At 45.0% G+C, this 20,353-nt stretch overlaps 1 protein-coding gene across 6 annotated transcripts in view; it reads left to right on the top strand.

Annotated features, from left to right (window-relative positions):
- The window catches only part of EIPR1 (EARP complex and GARP complex interacting protein 1), a 208,321-nt gene that overhangs the window by 178,824 nt on the left and 9,144 nt on the right, over positions 1–20,353 (top strand). For 4 of the 6 annotated variants that reach the window (XM_019492701.2, XM_006265517.4, XM_019492702.2 and 1 more), the window contains 2 exons: positions 3,897–4,064; positions 5,445–5,612. In XM_019492701.2, coding sequence (XP_019348246.1) covers positions 3,897–4,064; positions 5,445–5,612 — 336 coding nt within the window. Of the gene's footprint in view, positions 1–3,896; positions 4,065–5,444; positions 5,613–5,690; positions 5,809–20,353 lie in introns of those variants that run through there. The other 2 variants (XM_059729926.1, XM_059729931.1) reach the window with 2 other exon arrangements.

A 20,353-nucleotide genomic window follows, 5' to 3' on the forward strand; every position in this document is an offset into this window, starting at 1 on the left:
TGCACATGATGGCCCCTGTGTTCCACTCCCAGCAGCCCCTTGTAGGCTGGAATGCTGCCAGTCTGCACGGGGAAACCCAGATCCCTGCACAATGCAGCGAAGCTGGGATAAATGCTGTCCCGGAGTTGTGCAGCCCAGGACCGGGACTTGATTCCATTCTGGGACTGTCCTGCCCAATTAGGGATAGGGTGGTCACCCTACTTACCTGGTATGTGTGAGATTTGGGTTTAAATCCTTGATTTGCCAGATTCAGAGAAGGGGCTTTAACCTGAGTAGTCTATATCCCTGGTGAGTGCCTAATCAATCAATCAATCAAGTGCCATCATTGCCAAGAGGGTTAGCAACACTACGCACAAATGCTCTCCACTTGGTTCTGTCTGTTGTCAGCCTTGTCTACTCCCTATATATGTAATCTAGTCCATTATTCCATGTCTTAATACCACCTCTTCCTTGGCCATTCCCTCTTTCTCTTCCCTGGCATGTAACTATCTATTATAGCCTTTTCTGGTCTATCCCCTTTTGTTCCTAGAATGTTTCCATGGTACTTCAGTTTCTCCTTTTTCACCATTTACATCAGTTCAGGCTCGGTTATTCTGAGGAGACTCCAGGCTGTGGCACAAGTTACTTTAAAAACACCATAAAGGCACTTAAAATGAGAGCAGTCATTAGTTAAGGGATTTTAAACTGCCACAAGTACCCTCTAAACGTTTTAAAGATAAGCCACTCAAAAAGAGGTTTATCTTGGAAATATTTTACCCCTGCTATTTTAGGACGTTGTTTGAATGGTCAGGGGAGGTAAAATGCTTTCATTTGTCCATGTACAGCTCCCAGCCACTCTACCCCTTTCTACTGTACTGGTTCCTGCCCTCACTCCCTCCACCCTCCCACTCCTGGCTGAGAGCAACTTCTCTGAGCCTAACTGCAGACACATCGTGGAGCCAGGAAGCCTGTTTTTTCCAGCTACATGGTTTGTGGGAAGCTCAATTTCAACCTCAGCAGAAAGCCCCAAGGAGCCTGATTCTTCTGGGCTCCATCCTCTGGCCAGTGCCCTAAGTGCAGAGCAGCCGCATCTGATTCAACCCTAGCATAGAGGAAGAAGCAGCTTCCCCCAGGCTCTGTGCTTGGGCTGAAATAGATGCTGCTGCTGAGCACTGAGAGTGGCTTTAACACCTGTGAGACCTTGGCTCTGGGCATGATATTTTGTTCCCAGGGTCTCGCCACCTGGGCCAGAACAGCTTCCCCACTCCCAGCCAGCATGAACCCTGGTAGCTCCTAACTTGACTCCTCCCTCAAACCCAATCCCCGTTAAGAAATGCATATAAAATTTTAGTCCTTTATTTTTCCTCCCCCCCCGCCCCTTTCTGTTTATTTCCCCTCTCCACCCCCTCCCTGCCTCACTTCAAACAGTTCTTCAAGATTTATCCCCTCCCACCCTCTGCTCTGGCTGGAGTCTTGCTGGATACAGCGGGAAAGAAGACCCCATGCTAGTTTCTCTGCCTCCAAGCTACATGTAATGTGCCCCTCTCCTCTCCTACCACAAGAGAGGGATAGAGTCCTGGCACCTGTTCACTTCCCTGCTTACAAACCACCTAGGCTAGGGACAGAAATTGCACATAAACCGGTTTAAGTGATCAGAAACTGATTTAAACCCATAACAGAACATAAGTGCATGTAAATCAGTTTCAAAATGGTCAAGACTGTTTTAAAATTAATCTAGTTAATTGTAGTATTGGACTGAACTGATTTGGGTCAAACCAGTTTATGGAACATCTGTCCCAGACTCCTTCCTGATTTAAGTTAAATTAGAGTCCCCCAGCATCCCAGCATGCTTTTCAGTCCTGGACTAAGCTGGGCTGTCTGCTCCAGAGAGCAGGGCTAGTCCCAGCCCCTCTGCATCCTAGCTGGGAAACAGCAGCATCTGCCTGGCTTTCCCCTGCCCCACCCTCTGCTGCTTGCTGTTCAAGCAGGGATACCCCCCTCTCCCATAGCAGGGACTCCAGCTGCATGGATCCCAACCCCCATGCTAGCTAGTGTTGAGAGGGGTCTGTGTGTGTCTCTCCAATTTCACTGGAACCAAGGCAGACAGGACAGTGTCCACTTAGGGCTTTTTTGGAACTAATCAGCAGGTTAGCTGGTAATGTGCCTCTGTTCCTTCCTTGGAAAAAGCTGTTTAAGAAGAGCTTAAACTAATGAGACAGGCTTTGTTTTCTTGATGGACTGATGAGCTGCCTGCTGGCTTGCTTGCTTCAAAGGCTGCAATCTGTCAGTGTTCAAGAGGGGACAGAGAGAGGTATGAGAAATGACCTGTTTTGCAATGCCTGGGATTTGTGAGGGCTGTCAGATTGCTGCAGATAATATGAAGAAGCAGAGAGAGGGAGACTGAATAGTACAATAACATCAGCAGATGCACACACACCCCTTTGCCTCAGAGTGCTAGCTGGGGGCCAGGATCTGGTAACACTCCCACACCTTAACTAGTGAGCCCAGGAAAGCCTGGTGAGGACTGCTTCTCCCTCCCCCTCAGGCTGGGGACTGTGTGGGCCATGGTGGGGGTTTAAACCCCTCCGTAATCATAACGTCCTGCCAGGGCCTGGCCATGCGCCCTGTCAGCTTAGCAGTGTGGAATGGAAGGGAGGGCTGCTCTAGCACCCCCCAGCTTCTAGTCTGAGCCACTGCAGGCATGTGCCTGCATTTCTGCAGTCCAGAGGAAATGTTTGTGCAGTTGCAACCTGATTCAATCTAGTCAGATTAGACTAACCTGCAACGAATGAATCAATTCAAGATCAGGCTTTTTGAATGTCTGTCCCTAGCCACAGTGGCAAGTCCATTGTGCTTGTCTGAAACAACATGAAGCCTTCACCTGTTTTAAAAACACCATAATTTTATGACATCGTAACATTCCACATATTTCTGAAATTATACAGGTAACCTGTGCCAAAGCCCTCAGTCTCTTGTTGGAGCTTTTCTAGTGCAGTATAAATAATTATTTACTGCTCAATCATTCACTTTTAGACTCTAGGTTAAAACCAGAGAAGCCAAAAGTTGGTTTTGGCAAATTTGGCATTTTCTAATGAAAAAATATTTCATCGAATAAATTCCTGGCTAAGTCTAACAGGGGTTTATTAGTATGTAATCTAGAGAAAAGCTTTTGTTTGATGTCAGTCAAGAATGGGTAAGGGAACTGGTAGAGGTATGTGGCAGAGCTGAGGGAGGGGGTTAAGTGACCTGGAAATATAGGAAATCAGGTTTCTGTAGACACTTGCTAGATCAGAGTGATGTGGCATGCATGCTTCAAGTAAGGAATGAGAGAGTCTGGTACTGCACACATTCAGAAGTCATTCAGTTGGCTATGTATGAGCAGTGCTGAGTAGTTTAAAGGGCCACATTTTAAACGAACTATAAGTGCCAGAGCTCAGGAAAATGCATTTAACAATAAGGAAACAGGAGGTTAAAGAACAAAACAAAAAGCTACCTCCCTTGCACTGCAAATTAGGTAAAATTTCCATGCAGGAAAAAGTAATATCCTACATAGGTGATTAACGTAACTACTTTGGAGTGAAGGGATCTTAATCAGAAAATAGCATGGTTTATTAGTAAAAATTGCTGCAGAAAGGAAATTGGTTGATAGAGAGTTGGCCTAGAAATATCTCAGTTCTAATGCCTGCTTTTAGCCCCAGATGATGCTAATACAAATAAGTGAAGAGTAAAGCTTTGAAACAAGTTAGGGAAACCTATATGTCACTGTTGTTACCAGCTTTGGTTTCCCTACTATGCAATGGAAACTCTAAGTCTATTGGTACTAAAGGGATTAAATAGGTTACTAGGGAAACAGATTTTTGTCAGCAGAGTACAGTTAGCTTTTATAGTTCATTTAATTTTTAATATGCGTTTTGCAGACAGATATATTGCATAGAAAATGCACATGGACAGCTGGTACGGGACCTAGATTTTAATCCCAATAAACAGTACTACCTGGCTAGTTGTGGCGATGACTGCAAGGTGAAATTCTGGGACACTAGGAACATCAATGAGCCAGTGAAGACACTAGAGGAGCATTCCCACTGGTAGGGTGAATTATCTGCATGATGTTTTGTGGGTGGATGGTTTATGTAATTTATTCAGCTAATTATTTTACTGTTTAGAAACAATGCTAGCTAGCTATGTTTATGCTGTTGTGAATAATATTTTTTCTGCATGGAGGAGTGGGATTTAACATGTGGATGTTATTTGTGTGTCTTGTAAATTAAGAGTGGGGGAATGTTAATCTAGTTCCTAGCAAGATATTGACAATGCCATCTCAAAGATGGGAGACAGTGCACAGCACAGAACTTGAAAACAGAGGAAGAGTGTTCACCTTTGTCCCTTTCTAATTCTGGGTTGAACTACAGCTCCTAGCACAAACAGTCTTAAAGTTACAGCATCCTCCCTATTCTTTCCATAGCAATGTTGTGTAGCAGTTACATGTTGCTACCCCACCCCACCATACTCCTCATCCTTTAAGCTTGTACATGCAAAAGGGTAGAGGTCGTTTTTGGTCATTTTGCCTTTTGAGGGAACGTTCTCTCTTGACCTGAACCAGGACTTCCCAAGCTACTTTAATTTGATCTGGCCCAGTGCCCGTTCAGAAAGGATGGAAGCAAAGTGAAATCTGATCTATAGGTTTTTTGAAGGGATTAATCGGTCCATTTTGAAAGCACCCTTCTATAAATTGGGAAAGCCAAGCCATTCATATGTTGTGGGATACAGCTTGCAGAATCTCTTGCAAAATAAATCTGGATCCTGAAGCCAGGTTGACAGTGGTGTGAATATGAGAATTAATAGAAGCAACATTTTCATTTTTTGAGAAGATTAAAACAAGAATAGTAGAACACAAGAAAGATCACAAGACATTTGGTATTAACTTGATATACGGAATGTAAAAACTAGGGAGAAACCTAATCTTCCTTTTTTTTTAGGATCTATTTTAACTTTTCACTGTGAGAATGTTGAGACGTTTTCCTTAAACTAACAGGTTATTTTTAATTCATATGTTGTTTTGGGGAATTTTTTTAATATTTAGAAATGTTAAAATATCCTTGACACACAGAAGGATAAGCAAACATTTATTCTGGAGGAATTATTTCAGAGTTGAGTCTTCCTCCCCTCCACATTTCCCTCTATTCCTCATCCCCATACACATTTGTTCAATGTAAAAGGTATGCCCTTAGCAAATCAAAAAAGTTGGGAGCATAAAATCTAAATAAAATAGCAAAAAATAATCTGTAGAATGAAGGGTATCTGTTCTACCCATAATTAACAAATTAGATAAAACTCAAGGAATTTTTTCCATATTTACATTGAAATGATTTTCATTCTAACTTCAACTCAAAGTAATTTAAATAGTTCAGCATACATATTTACTGCCTGTATAGAGGAGCCTCTTGTAATATTACTTTTTATTTTAGGGTATGGAATGTCCGCTACAATCACTCTCATGATCAGTTAGTCCTTACTGGCAGCAGTGATAGCAGAGTCATATTGTCTAACATGGTATCAATTTCTTCCGAACCCTTTGGACACCTGGTAGATGATGATGAACTTAGCGACCAAGAGGACCACCATCAGGAAGAGAAGTATGAAATTCATTAGTTTTCAAATAAGTATTTTTCATTACAAGCTCTTATTTTAATGATTAACATGCTATTCTTTAGTGACTTCAGGATCTTTGTATACACCCCTTGCAGGTATGTAGTTGTTCTTTCTGTTCAGCTCAAACTGCTGCATCGCTGGCTGGTATGGGATCCACTTGTCTGAAAAACTAATTAACACAGTTGTAGGTGTATTTTCACTGGTGTAAGTGGGATGATGACACTGAGGGCCTGAACCAACACAGGAAGTCAGGGGAAAGGCTTCTGTTGACTAATAGACATTGGATCAAGTCCAGAGCCCACATTTTATAATATTTATTATATGAACTTTGGGAGTATTCTTTGCTGCATCAAGTTTCTTCCATTCTTTCTTCCATAATTTTTTGGCAAGTTTAACTCTCTATAGTAGATCTTCCATACACAAGCATGAAACACATATTTTTAATTACTAACTGATACCTTTGTTACTTGCAGTCTTAACTCATGATCTCTTTTAGAAAATTATTTGTATGTATTATATGTGTGACCTATTTCACTTATTAGTTGTTGAAACCGTTAAACAAAAACCTCTTTCCAGTCCTTTATGGTGTTATGGTTAGCTTTTGTTCACTCCACCCTGATGTGTAATAAGCAGGGATCCTGGTTTTCTCTTATTAAAAATTGCAAATTCTCTGATTAAAAACCCAAAGTCCATGATAAAAATTAAAGGCCCCCAAAGAGCTGCTGGTGCCCCACCCTCCCCCCCCCCCCCGCCCCAGCCTAAACAGCCCTCTCCTGATGCCCCTCACAACAGCCTACCAGACACAGACATGCAGGCACAGACATGCAGACACAGAGGCACACACAGACACTGACACCCACCCCAGCAGGTAAGTGTGTGTGGGGGGAAGGGGTGGGGCAGGGTGGGGGGAAGGGAAGGTGCTGGGGAGGCAGATCAAGAAGCAGGGGAGTGTACCCCTGTGCCCACTCCCAGGAGCAGGGCCAGGGGCTGACGGCAGGGGTGACACTCTGCGGGTCACACATGCACTGGCTGGCCTGACAGGAAGTTTGCACACGGAGGGCACCACCGCACCTCTGCCACTGCACCCTGCTCTACCATCCCATGGCCACCCGCGGCTTTGTGGGCAAGTGTCACAGGGCGCGGCAGCAGAAGTGTGGTGGCAACCACCATGTGTGGCTGGGGGGTGGAAAGGGGGCTTGCATGCAGCGGCCACAACTGCACCGCTGCTTATGCCCCACGACTGGCTGCATGGCTCCGCAGTGGTGCAGGGTGGTGGCGGCTGCGTGCTGACTGTGGGGTTTGGCAGGGCTTGGCGGGCAAGTGCTGCCACTGCGGAGCCATGCCCTTCGCCCCTGGATCCTAGAGGTAAGTGGGGCTTGCGGGCTGGGGAAGGTGGCTGGGGGCTGAGGGAGCGGGGGGTGCTGCTGGCCCCACGTGGCACACCACATCCAGGTGCAGGGCCGGGGGGTGAGGGCATGGGTGCCCCTCTGCGGGGGTCTTTACTGTAAGCGATGTGGGGCATGCATGCCGCCTGGCCAGCTACCCATGGGAGGGAGAGGCTTGCATGCAGGCGGCTGCGCAGCTCTGTGGCCGGCTCTGCACCAGCGGCGAGGGAGGGTGGCTGGGAGACGGGGGGGGGGGGGGGGGAGGGGAGGGGGGGGCATGGGGCTTATACAAGGTGGCCATCACCACTTGCACAGTCCCAAAGGTAAGCGGCAGCAGCTGCTGTGTACCAGCGGTGACAGCCGCAGCGTACAAAACCTCCCCATGCCACCGCTGCTGCTGTGGAGCCATGATCAGAGCTGTGCAGCCGGCTGCACAGTGGCAGCAGCAGTGTGGTGGCAGCCGTGGCCGCCGTGCTGCACAGGATGGTGGTGGGGATGGCTGTGTGCTGCCCAGCCGCCACCAGACTGCTGCTGCCACCCTGCGGCTACCCGCACAGCTCTGGGCATGGCTTTGTGGCGGTGCGGGGAGGTTTTGTATGCAGCGGATATCTGCGCTGGCACGGCCCCAGAGGTAAGTGGCAGCAGCCGCCTTGTGAAAGCTCCCCTCGCCCCCCCAGCCAGCATCCCTCACCACCACTGCAGAGCCAGCCAGCTGTGCAGCCGGCTGCATGCAAGCCTTCCCTTCCCCCTCCCCTGGACAGCTGGCCAGGCAGCATGTGCGCCCCACATTGCTTGCCCGCAAAGCCCCCTGCAGAGGGGCACCCCTGCCCTCACCCCCCGGCCCTGCATCTGGTTGCAGTGTGCCACCTGGGGCTGGCAGCACCCCCCACTCCCTCAGCCTGCCCCAGCCACCTTCCCCAGCCCTACCGCACAGCCCCCAAGCCCCACTTACCTCTAGGATCCAGGGGCAAAGGGCAAGTCTGAGCCTGAGCCCAGCCTTGGCTGACTCAGAGGCTCAGGCACTACCCTTCCCCCTCTCCCATCCCTTCCGGGCAGGGCTGGGGATTTCCTGCCCTTTCTGCAATCAGCTCTTGCAGGCTTGTTCCAGCCTGCAAAAGCTCTTTGCCAAAGTGAAGAATCTGCAGATTTCTCTGCTAAAAAAGGAAATCCAAGTTTTCCCCAATTTAAAAACAGGGAATCCATGGTTTTCTTTTTTTCTGTGGGAAATGGAAAACCCAGATCCCTGGTAATAAGGCTAGATGTGTTAGTGAATTTATTTTTTCCTACGAAAAATAACATCGCTTAAACTTGGATATAAAATGTACATTACCTAGTCTGTGCTTTCAAATACTGTATTTACTTGAATATAAAATAAGGTCTTTTTCCCCAATGAGTATGGGGAAAAAAGCCCCATGTTTTATATTTGCATGCAAGGAAACCTTATTAAATACATGGGTGATCATCAAACTGCTACCAAAAGCAGTTAATAGAAACCAGCTATGAAACTGATTAAGTGCAACCAAAGTTGAGCATGAGTATAAAACACATGGCCTATGTTAGGCAGGCATACTGATGGGAACCTACCACAAAGCTAGGTTAGTGCAGCCAGCCCATCTGAACAAGATGCATTGTAATCTTTTTGGGTAATGCCCATTGTACTTAGTCCCCCTCAGTGCTGACACTCTTTCAAGTCATGGTGAATCACTACACTGAGTACATTTCAAATTCATCCTTACTCTCACAGGTGAGCTGAGCCTTTCTTTTCTTATTTCCAATTATTCCTGTTTCTTCACCAGCCTTAGATGTCTGGCAAACATTATGAGGTCCCAAACAGTTCACTGAGCATCTTTCTATTACCTCCTCTGGCAGCCTGCCTCATATGATTAGTGTGGCCCCACCCTCCATGATGTGGGGTCTGCTTCCATGAGGTGGAGCTCTGGACAAGGTTCCCCTGTAACTTATCTGCATGTACATTTTTGGAGGATCATAGGACTTGTCACAAAAACACCCAGTTCCAGTCATGACTGGTGGGCAGATTTGCACATGGATCCTTTGGGGGGTGGTATCTGAAGTGCACACACATACTGAGCAGTGCTGAACAATGTGGTCATCATGGTTTGAAACACTATTGATTCGGCTGTGGCCCAGCCCGATGAACTATATGGTAAATCGTGAGCCTTTTGGCTTTGGACTAGTGTCATGCATAGTTTGTATCAAATATAAGTAGGTAAAAAGGAATTTCCTAAAAGTGTTTACAGAGTACCTGTGTTTAAATTTACAGCAGTGTTAAAAAAAAAAAAAGGTAAAATGCATAAGTTCTGGATGAACTAAATTATTATATGCATGTTTATTTCAAAGTCATTGTTTTCAGATTTGTCCCTCACTTCCATGTGCTCAGGGTCTGAAAGTAAGGTGGTAAAGGGGCAGGGGAAGAAGTTGTGGGGGTAGATGACCCCTGCAGACCTATTTTCCCTGCTGTATCAGTGGGAGGGAAACAAATTCTAGACAACCCTCCAATAATTAGATTCTATACCTGAAAAATTATGACACATTTATAAATTTTTCAGGTATAGAATCTAATTATTGGGGAGGGGTCATGTTTTATAGTTGAGTAAATACAGTTTTTTATATGGCACTTTTCACAACAAGATCTCCTAATACCTAGCAAAAAAGTTGAAAACCATTATCCTGATTTTCTAAAGAGGGAAACAGGAGCACATGGGAAAGAAGTGATTTCCCTTAGATCACCAGCAACAGGCCAGTGGTAAACCTGAGAATGAGGTTTTATGAGTTCTAGCCAGGCGTCTACTTATATATAGTACAAACTGTGTGTGATATTAGTCCAAAGGCTCATGATTTACCACATAGTTCATTGAGCTCGCCCCCAACTAAGTCAACAGTGTTTCAAGCTACAGTGACCACATAGTTCAGCACCGCTCAGTATGTGTGTACATTCTAGATACTGCCCCCCCCAAGGATCCATGTGATAATTAGGGCCCACTCATGTTGTAACCAGGTGTTCTTGTCTCAAGTCCTGGGATGCTCCAAAAACATATATTCAGATGAGGTGCAGGGAAATCTTGTGCAGCTTCTCCTCCTTGAAGGGAGGCCCACACTAATCATACATGCCAGGCTGAGAGAGTGGATGACAGATTCTGGGTGAATTGTATGTAATATTGTGGCTCATGGTGACTTGGAAAAGAGTTACTGGTGATGGAGACTGCACTTAAAGGGTACTACCATATGTTTTTTGCAGATGGCCTACACTAACCTATTCTTCTGATAGGTTCCCATCAACACATTTGCCCAAAATGTGGGCTCTGGACTTGATCCATGTGTTTTATAGTCATGCTCAGTTTTGGCTATGTTTAATCAACTTCATAGTTGGTTTCCATTGCTGAGCACATGCTGCTTTTGGCAGTAGTTTAATAATAGTGTGTTTAGTAAGATTTCCTTGTATGCAATTATAAGACAAGGGGCTTTTTCCCTCATGCTAACTGAAGGAAAAATCTTTGTTATATTTGAATAAATACAGTAGTAGGAATTATTATTATTTTGTCTCTTTGTGGGCATAAACATCTGCTCGTACTTTTGTGCATATTTCTAGTGCTTTTGTACACACAAATGTTATTTACTGCCATATGCTATATTGCATACTACACACTTTTTTATCCCTAAAAATTAGCTAACCAAAATTGGGGTGTGTGTTTCAAGTGAGGAAGCTGACTTCTACACTGGAATAGAAACATTGGTCACTATGGCAGCTGTTGGGGGACTCTGCTCTTTCCTTTTCCCAGTGGTATGGAAGAGGGATGGAGTCTGCTCCTCAAATCTCTCATTCTGTCCTTGCAAACTCCACAGTTCAAGCTTTAACTCCATTGCAGCCACTTCCAAATTGGCAGCAGCTTTTGGCTGAGCAGTGAGCAATTCAGCAGCAGCTGTAACAGGGTTAAAGCTTGAGCTGTGGAGTTTGCAAGGACAGAGTGAATAATGCTGAGGAATAGACTCTGTCCAGGTTTACTGTGGCCTCATTCAGCCATGACTCTGAAAAATTCTTTTTTCCCTCCTTCATTCTGCCTTCCCCCAACAAGATTTGGTTCTTATTTTGGGACATGCGGTATGCAAGAAAATACTTTAATATTCTGATGTAAAAGTAATAAGCTGAGTATAGTGCAGAAAGAAAGATGCTTCTTGCTATGAACCCTTTTAAAATAAATAGTAAGGACAAATGGATAACAGAAAGATTAAAGTTACTCAGTTACACTACATGCATTTTGTTGGTTTAGTTAAAAGTTCTTAAAGCTGTATTTACAGTTACATACTTAATTTTTATATCCTTATGAATAAATGCAATGCATGAGAATGTTGGCAGCTTTAGCTGATATAGACCTCTTGGGCTCGCTTGCTTTGCTGTAGGAACCACTGTTTTCCAGTGTCAACAAAGGAAAGTCACAGGACAGTCTTAAGTCCCTAAGTTCTCACAACAGTATACTCTGGAACTGAAGAAAAGACTATGCTCTTAGTTTAAGCAATGATCCAAGTGTATAAACAAGGCTCATTAAGCATGGCACTGATATTAGCAGCCCTTATTTCAGGGTTTCTAATAATCACTTTGGGGCGGCAATAAAGAGTCCTTGAAAATGTGGGCAGTAATTCTCAAAACTAGTGGGAAGTTGACTGCTATAGAGTTCTCTCATAAATTCAATTCATATATTCAATCTTGGCATTAATGATAATGATTAGCCTGTTGAACAATGGCAATCAGAAATTGCTGTATGGAGGGACAAGCTTTAGGGCCTGGACATACTACACAATTGACCTTTATGCTGGTATAAATAAGGAGCAAATGGACAACATAAACCCTGGGCTAACTTCACTGAATCTAGTATAGAATTGTTCATGAAATCAGGGGTAAAACCATGATAGGGTGATCATATTGTATGTGTCATGTGTTCACCACTTACTCTACAGGGTAGTCGTTTGCTCATTGCAAATAGGCAGTCACCAGCTCTTCTGCCAAGATATTGCAAGGTTCTGTAATAGCACCCATGGCAGCAGACTGTAGGCTAAGGTGTTCTTCCATTGGCTCTTAATTTCAATGTAATGTATATCAGTGTTCGGAGTGGTGTAAATTCCAGTCATGTGGGTGTGTTGTATATTCAGGCCCTCAGACTTGTTCTTTGAAAGACTCCTTTTTATAAATCTAACATGAGGGATTACTTTAATCACCCTGGAGATAGCATGACTTCACTGTCTTTGCCTTTCCAGGTCCACTCCCGCATTAGAGTGTTTTTGTGTCATACCTAGGCCTTTAGAGCACTTGCTTCTCAGATTGAGGGAAGCTACCCCCTGATAAACAAATCCTGTTTTGCAGTTGTGATTGGCTTCCATACCACTGGGTATTTGGGTTCCTCTTGTTTTCTATCTCTTTCTAGGTCCAGCATTCACATGAACTAGACATTTATACTGGGTGCGCCACCCATAAAAAGCTGCCAAATGAATGGCTGTTTGCCTGAGTTACCTAATGAAGTAGTGCACAGCAGCTGATATCAGTTATTCCTGTTTCAGTTGCTTGCTGGTACAAAACTTTACCCAGTACATATACCTTTCCCTTCCTGTGCTTTGTTGAGATTTCACTGCTATAGGGTGTCAGTGGCCACATTCTCAAATGCCTCCCCTGCACAGTACAACTTTTCTATTGAACCTTCCTTTGAAACTGTGTTTTATATTCCAACAGAGCTGTTTTTTAGTAATATTTAAAACCTACAGATTTCAGAAATGTTGAGGATCCATTATTGTATATTTTATTAAAATATATATAGTATATATAGTAGTGATATATATCCTTTTATGGATATACTACTGAAAAAGCACTCATTCTGAACTATGCAACCTTAGGGACTTATGCACAAAGCTCAAAACTACCCACTTATTCTTGTTCATTTTATAATTAAGCTTGTGTCAATAATTTATTTTTTTTTTTTTTCTAGCTTTGATAAGTTGAAGGAAACCAATTTAGTAGGTCTTCAAAATAATATTTCTTTTTCTTTTGGTGAAGAACAAATAGAGATCACAGAAATAAATGTGTCAGTGTCTTCTTTTTTAATTTATGGTATAGGTGCCCTTTATAAAGGCTTTTCTTTTTAAGGGAAGAGTAAGGCAGGCATAAGTATTTTGAACACATAAGATTTGCAAACTCTAGAGAGGTTCGAAGCTCTAGGTAGTTAAGGAGGAGGCTAAGTTTCTGATACTGTCAGAGATAGGTGCTATATGGCCAAAGCCCTTTGCTGCCTGACATCTTACCAGAGAACAACATCAGGATGAAGATCAGCACTACCACAGCTGCTCTCTGGTGTTACCTTTCTCGCCTGCCATGTATTTGATCCTCCTTAAAGTTGAGAGCTGGTTATGCCAGCTGATAAGTCCAGACCTATCCTTCAGAGGACTTTCTTCATGGGGCTCTGCCTACTTCTGCCCCTGCAGCCATACCCATGCTTTGGAGATGTTAGTCTAGATCCATGCCCCAGCTTGGACAGGCTTCAGCCCTCTTGGCTTTAGTTCACTCATTACTCTTGCTGTAGACTGCAACCCTAGGCCCACTTCCTCTGGCTGGCTTCTGAGTCTCAGCCTTGTTTGGCCCTCAGCCCATCTCACTTGGCTTGGGGCTCAGGGCCTGTCCCTCTTGACTGGAGCATGTTCCTTTTTCCCTGTTGGGGCTCAGGATCTGGTCCTTTTGGCTGGACCCTGCCCTTCATAGTGCTAAAAATCTGGAGCACCTCTCAGGGATTGCTGTATGGTCTCCTTTCCCCCCCTGCAGCCACTACTCGATCCTCCAGTTCTTTATCAGAACATAAGTGCAAACCCATAGTCTGTGTAATACAAAACAAAACTTTCCCTCATTGGGTCAGTAACTTCCTCACAGGCTATAAGTCCGCTTTAGCTCTATACCTGCATCTCTTTGGGTGCTAGTCAGTCCCTTTCTGCAGTCATTCTGGTCAGGAGCTCCTTTCCCTGCTGCCTGCAGGGGCAGACTGGCCACTCTGGCTCAGGCCCTGGGTTTATATGCCTTGAAGCCCCGCCCCTCTTCCTTTCAGGTGGCTCCCCAAACACACACAGGAGTTTAAGGGCCAGCCTCAGTTCCTGCCAGTGCAGTCCTACACAACCAACTTAGCCTGCTGCATTCTCTTAAAATAATAGGAGCCTTTGACTCCATATTAGAGTCATTTCATAGTGAAATCGTAAATACAAAACACACAAGAGGCTGCAGTGGCAGCGTAGAAGAGCGTGTGCTGGCACCTGGTGCTTTTGGAAATCCAACTCTAAGTGCTCTTTTTATCCACCTTTTCTTGGCCCCTTTACCAGTTGCTATTCCTGTCTCTGGTCTGTAGGGCCAAAGATTCTCTCTGATTTGACCATAATTTTAACTGTATCTGTTTTGCATTTGTCTGAATTCTTTTATCTGCCATAGGATCAGTGGCTGGCTTTGGTTTTTCTTTTTCTATTTTTTAGACACATTATTGATCCCAGATTTCAAGAAAATCAGTAAGTTCAAGGCAGTCTTCAGTTTAAGGTAGTTCTTACCATTTCCTAGTGGTAATAGTCCATTTTTTTCTTAATTTTATTTTGCGGACAAGTGTTTTTTTCCTCCCATAATCATGTCCCAGTGCAATATTGCAGCGTGCTTCCTCTTGTCTGCCCTTTTTGTTCACCTTTGTCTTTTCCTCTGAATCAAAGTTCTACTTTTTAAATACTGTTCTGAAAAAAAACCTGTTGTAATTTGTTGGTTTTACTACCATAGTTACTCAAATACAAGACGATTTCCCCCCTATTAGCACGGGGGAAAAAGTTTCTCATGTTATTACACACTGAATACATTGTCTATAATTAAACTGCTGCCAAAAGTAGCATGTGCTCAGCAATGGAAAACAACTATGTAATTGATTGAACAGCACCAAGACTGAACATGACTGTGGAACACATGGCCCATATTGAGCAACCATGCTGATGGTAACCCACTACCAGAAAGATAGGATAGTGTAGCCCATCCAAATAAAACCCATGATAGTGCTTATTAAGCAAAATCCCCCTCTCCACCAACTCTTTAAGTCATGGTGAGCCATTACACTGTGTACATTTTTATTTCCTCTTTACTCCCACAGCTGAGCTGCACCTTTCTTTCCCATTTCCAGTGTTTCTTGTTTCTTTACCAGCCTTAAATATCTGGCAAATAGCATGAAATGGGACCCCAAATGTTTCACCCAGAATCCCTCTGCTGCCCCCTTCCTTAGCCTGGCACATGTGATTAGTGTAGCCCTGCCCTCCATGAGGTAGGGCTGGATCAGGTTGCCCTGTGCCTCATCTAGATATAAAATTTTAGAGGATCCCAGGACTCATGACAAGAAAACCCAGTTTTAATGAAAAGCTCATTAATTAGCACATGGATCCTATGTGTATCTGGAGTGCACACACACATTGGGCAGTGCTGAGCTATGCAGTTACTGTGGCTTGAAATGCTGTTGACTCTGGTAGGGCCCAATCCAATGAACTTTGTGGTAAATCATGAGCCTTTGGTAAATCATGAGCCAGGGCATCAACTAATATGCATCATTTGTATTACATATAAATAGATGCCAAATATCTATTTATTTGGCAGGTGGTGGTCTCTTCGATCCTCCCAGTCTCAGGCTTTGGGCTGAAGAGGGAGAAGAGGATCAAGGTAGTGAACCAAAGACTGCGGCGCTGGTGTCATCAGGAAGGCTTCAGCTTCCATGACTACAGTCTGCTCTTTGGTGAGAGAGGCAGTGAGCTGCTGAAAAGGGACGGCCTCCACCTCTCTCTGCTGGGGAGGAGGCTCTTCTCAGCCAGACTGGCTGACCTGCTCCGCTGGGATTTAAACTAAGCCCACTGGGGAATGGGGGGACTACTGCCACTGCTGGCCTGCTGAGCAACCCTTGCAAAGCCAGCAGGCCAAGGCACTCTAAGGAGCCCACTGCTGCCCCAGCCCTGGCACGATCTGTGGGCAAGGCAAGGGCCCCCATAGGGACACTTGCCTGCCTGTACACAAATACCAGGAGCTTGGGGGACAAACAGGAGGAACTTGTCATCCTGCTAAACACAAATAATTAAGATGTCATAGGGATAACGGAGACCTGGTGGGGCTCCACCGATAACTGGGCCACGGGTAGACGGCTATACCTTGTACAGGAGAGATCAAGTGGATAAAAGGGGTGGAGGTGTAGCTCTCTATGTCAGGGAAGGCTATGTGTCCCTGCAAGCTGACATTGGCACCCAGGGTGGACAACTGGAGACCCTCTGGGTTAAATCCATGGGGAACACGGCACAGGGGACAAAATGGTGGGAGTCTACTACAGACCTCCAATCAAGAGCTTGACCAGGAGTTTGCCAGGGAATTGGCTGAGGCCGCATGCTTCCGGTCCGTGGTTGTCATGGGAGACTTCAAGTACCCGGACATCTTGTGGGAAGAGCGCTTAGCCAAATCCGAATGGTCGCAAAGCTTTCTCATGTGCGTGGATGAGCTCAATCTGACACAAGAAGTCTACAGGCCGACGAGGTAAAGCACTGCTCGACCCAGTACGGGCAATGGGGAACAACCTTATCATCAACCTAATGATCGAAGGGAAGCTGGGTGACAGTGACCATGAGCTGATCGCCTTCATCATCTGCCGTAAAGCTGGCAAGTCAGTCAGGAATACGTAAGTCCTCAACTTCAGGAAAGCTGACTTTGACAAGGTCAGGAAGCTTGTCAGTGAGGCCCTAAGGGACCATGACCCAAACGGGAGGGGAGTTCAGGATAAGTGATTGCTCCTCAAGGGAGCGATTCGGGATGCACAAGCAAAGTCTATCCCATCTTGGAGGAAAGGCAGCAAAAGGGCACAGCGGCCCCCTTGGCTGTCCAGGGAACTAGCGGATCTCCTGCGTCTGAAAAGAAAGGCCTACAAAGGATGGGATTCACCTCCAAGGAGGAATATTGTGCACTGGTCCGGACCTGCAGGGAGCAAACCAGGAAAGCCAAGGCTGCAACTGAACTCCAACTGGCTACAAGTATCAAGGGCAATAAAAAGTCCTTTTTCAGATATGTGGGGAACCAGAGGAAAAGCAAGGGAAACATTGGACCCCTGCTAAACCAGATGGGACAATTGACAACCAACACCGAGGAAAAAGCCAACTTGCTAAATGGGTATTTTGCATCATTTTTTCACCAGTCCCATGGGACGCCCCTGCCTATTATGGGACGGGAAGGCCTGGGTGAGGGAGATTCCTTACCCTTCATCAATTCTGACCTTGTGAAGGAACACTTTGAGAGGCTGGATACCTTCAAGTCAGCTGGCCCTGACAGCTTAAACCCCAGGGTACTCAAGGAGCTGGCAAGCAGCATAGCCCAGCCCCTGGCACGGATCTTCGTGAACTCTTGGTGATCTGGTGGAGTGCCTGATGATTGGAAGAAGGCCAATGTCGTGCCTATCTTCAGGAAAGGGAGGAAAGTGAATCCGGTAAACTACAGGCCCATCAGCCTGACCTCTATCCCGGGGAAGATCCTAGAAAAGATTATCAAAGAGACCATTCTCAACAATGACTGGCCAATGGCAACATCCTGAGGGATAGCCAGCACGGGTTTGTCGTGGGTAGGCATTGCTTGACCAATCTTATTTCTTTTTATGACCAGGTGACCTATTACCTGGACAAGGGGGAAGAGATTAATGTCGTATATCTTGATTTTAAAAAAAGCCTTTGATCCTGTATCCCATGATCACCTCTTACAAAACTGGCCAACTGTGGCCTTGGCTTCACCACGATCTGCTGTCTGGGAATTTGGCTCTGTGGTCAGACCCAGAGGGTGGTGGTTGACAGAAGTCAATCGTCATGGTGTGCTATGACCAGTGGGGTCCCTCAGGGCTCTGTCCTTGGGCCTATATTATTCAACATCTTCATTAATGATGTGGACATTGGAGTCAGAAGTTGACTGGCCAAGTTCGCCGATGACACCAAACTTTGGGGTAAAGCATCCACACCTGAGGACAGGAGGGCAATCCAGGCTGACCTTGACAGGCTCAGGAAATGGGTGGCTGAGAACCTGATGGTGTTTAACACTGAAAAATGCAAGGTTCTCCACCTTGGGAAGAAAAACCCGCAGCATGCTTATAGGCTCGGTAGTCCTACACTGGCTAGCACTATGGACGAAAGGGACTTGGGGGTCATGATTGACCACAAGATGAACATGAGCTTTCAGTGTGATGCTGCAGCTAGTAAAGCGAGCAAAACACTGGTTTGCATCCATAGACGCTTCTCAAGCAAATCCCGGGACATCATTCTCCCCTTGTACTCGGCCTTGGTGAGGCCATAGCTGGAGTACTGCATCTAGTTTTGGGCTCCAGAATTCAAAAAGGATGTGGAGAAGCTTGAGAGAGTCCAGAGGAGAGCCATGCGCATGATCAGAGGTCAGGAAAACAGATCTTATGATGAGAGGCTGACAGCTATGGGACTCTTCAGCCTGGAAAAGCGAAGGCTTGGGGGTGACCTGGTGGCTGCCTGTAAGTTTATCAGGGGTGTTCACGAGGATCTGGGGAAACATTTGTTCACCAGAGCGCCCCAAGGGATGATAAGATTGAACAATTGCAAACTCCTCCAAGACCGTTTCAGGCTGGACATAAGGAAGAACTTCTCTACTGTCGGAGCCCCCGAGGTTTGGAATAGACTGCTGCCAGAGGTGGTTCAAGCACCTACTTTGAACGCCTTCAAGAGACATTTGGATGTTTATCTTGCTGGAATCCAATGACCCCTCCTGGGGCAGGGGGCTGGACTTGAAGACCTTCTACTAGCCCTAATGTCTATGAAATCTGCTGAAAAGTGTATTTATGGAGTACCTCTGCTAAAACTTGCAACAGTTTAAAAAAAGAAAGAAAGCATGCATCAATTTTGGATGAGCTAAGTGCATAGGGGCTATATGCAGACAAGGTTCCTTGGGTGAATTTGATATCTTTTATTAGACCAACCCAAATGGTTGGAGAATAGTTATTAAGCAAGCTTTCGGGCTCAAAAACCCTTTGTCAGGGGCTATATGCAAATTCCTATAGCCATGTTTAATTTCAAGGTTATTGTTTTCAAATTTGTTTCTCAGTTCCATGTGCTCAGGGAGAGCAGGGTCTGACAGTAAGAGGAGCAAGAATTGGTTGCCAGAGGTAAAAGTTGGGGGGAAGCAGAGACCAAAGGGGTTACCTAGCCTGCCAGATTTATTTTCTCTGCTGTAGCAGTGGGAAAGGGAAAAATGCAAGGCAAATCTCCAATAGTTAGATTCTATACATAGGAAATTTATAACAAATTGATAAATTTTCTGTATATAGAATCTAATTATCGGCGGGTGGGTCATCTTCTGTTTGAGTAACAAGGGCAATTCCAGTGTCATGAAAAATAGACTTATTTTAGAATGAATCTCCCCGAAGAGTTTCAAGATGATTATCATTCATGTTTGGTCATATGTTTCAATTGTGCACCAAGAAAATAGAGATTTTGTTTGTTAAAAAGTACTGAAAAAGGAGTTTTTGGAGAGAGCAAACTTTGATAACATTGTATATTTTCCCATCTTTCTTTTTAATAATCCACTGGGAATTCTGAACCTCAGGATAACTACAGGTTTTCCTTGCTTTATGCGGGTTCTGTATGGGCAAATTTGTTCTTATGCGATGACCCTTTTTATACCAAAAATTTGTTATATATGAGGTCAATTCACTCTTATGCAATTGGTGTGGTGGAAGCCCACAGTCAGCTGCTTTGTGTGGTGCATTGTGGGAGTGACATGCACTAAAATATAGTCTCCTGTGTGAATCTGTGCTCCTCGCTTATTGTCTTCGACATGTTTCTGTAGTTTCCATCCCCGTTATGATGGTGCCCTGTGGTTGTGTGTACTGTGTGCTGTTGGTGAGTACCAAAATTGTCTTGTAAAAGTGGTAGAAATGGGCCTGGGGGTCAGTATAGTTGAGGTCTTGGAACATATCCCTATTTGTTACATTGTAAAGTAGGTTCCCTTTATGCGAATTCAAGTTATGCAACATTTTCCAGGACTGCATGTACAGCATAAAGCAAGAGAAACCTGTATAGGTAAAACCTGAGGATGCCAAGATGCAATTAAAAATGCCATCAGCACAAAAGTTGAGAAAGTATCTGTTTGATCCTATAGTCAAACCCTACATGCAAACACAGGCCTGCAGATTAATTTCTAGCATTTAGGTCCTTGAAAGAGATCATTTTAATTGCACAAGGGTGATTGAGCAATTTTGTCATGGGATTAAGACATGGTGCAAAGTATGTGACGTCATTTGTACGGG

This window comes from Alligator mississippiensis, chromosome 1 (assembly GCF_030867095.1).
Source record: "Alligator mississippiensis isolate rAllMis1 chromosome 1, rAllMis1, whole genome shotgun sequence".
Lineage (NCBI taxonomy): Eukaryota > Metazoa > Chordata > Crocodylia > Alligatoridae > Alligator > Alligator mississippiensis.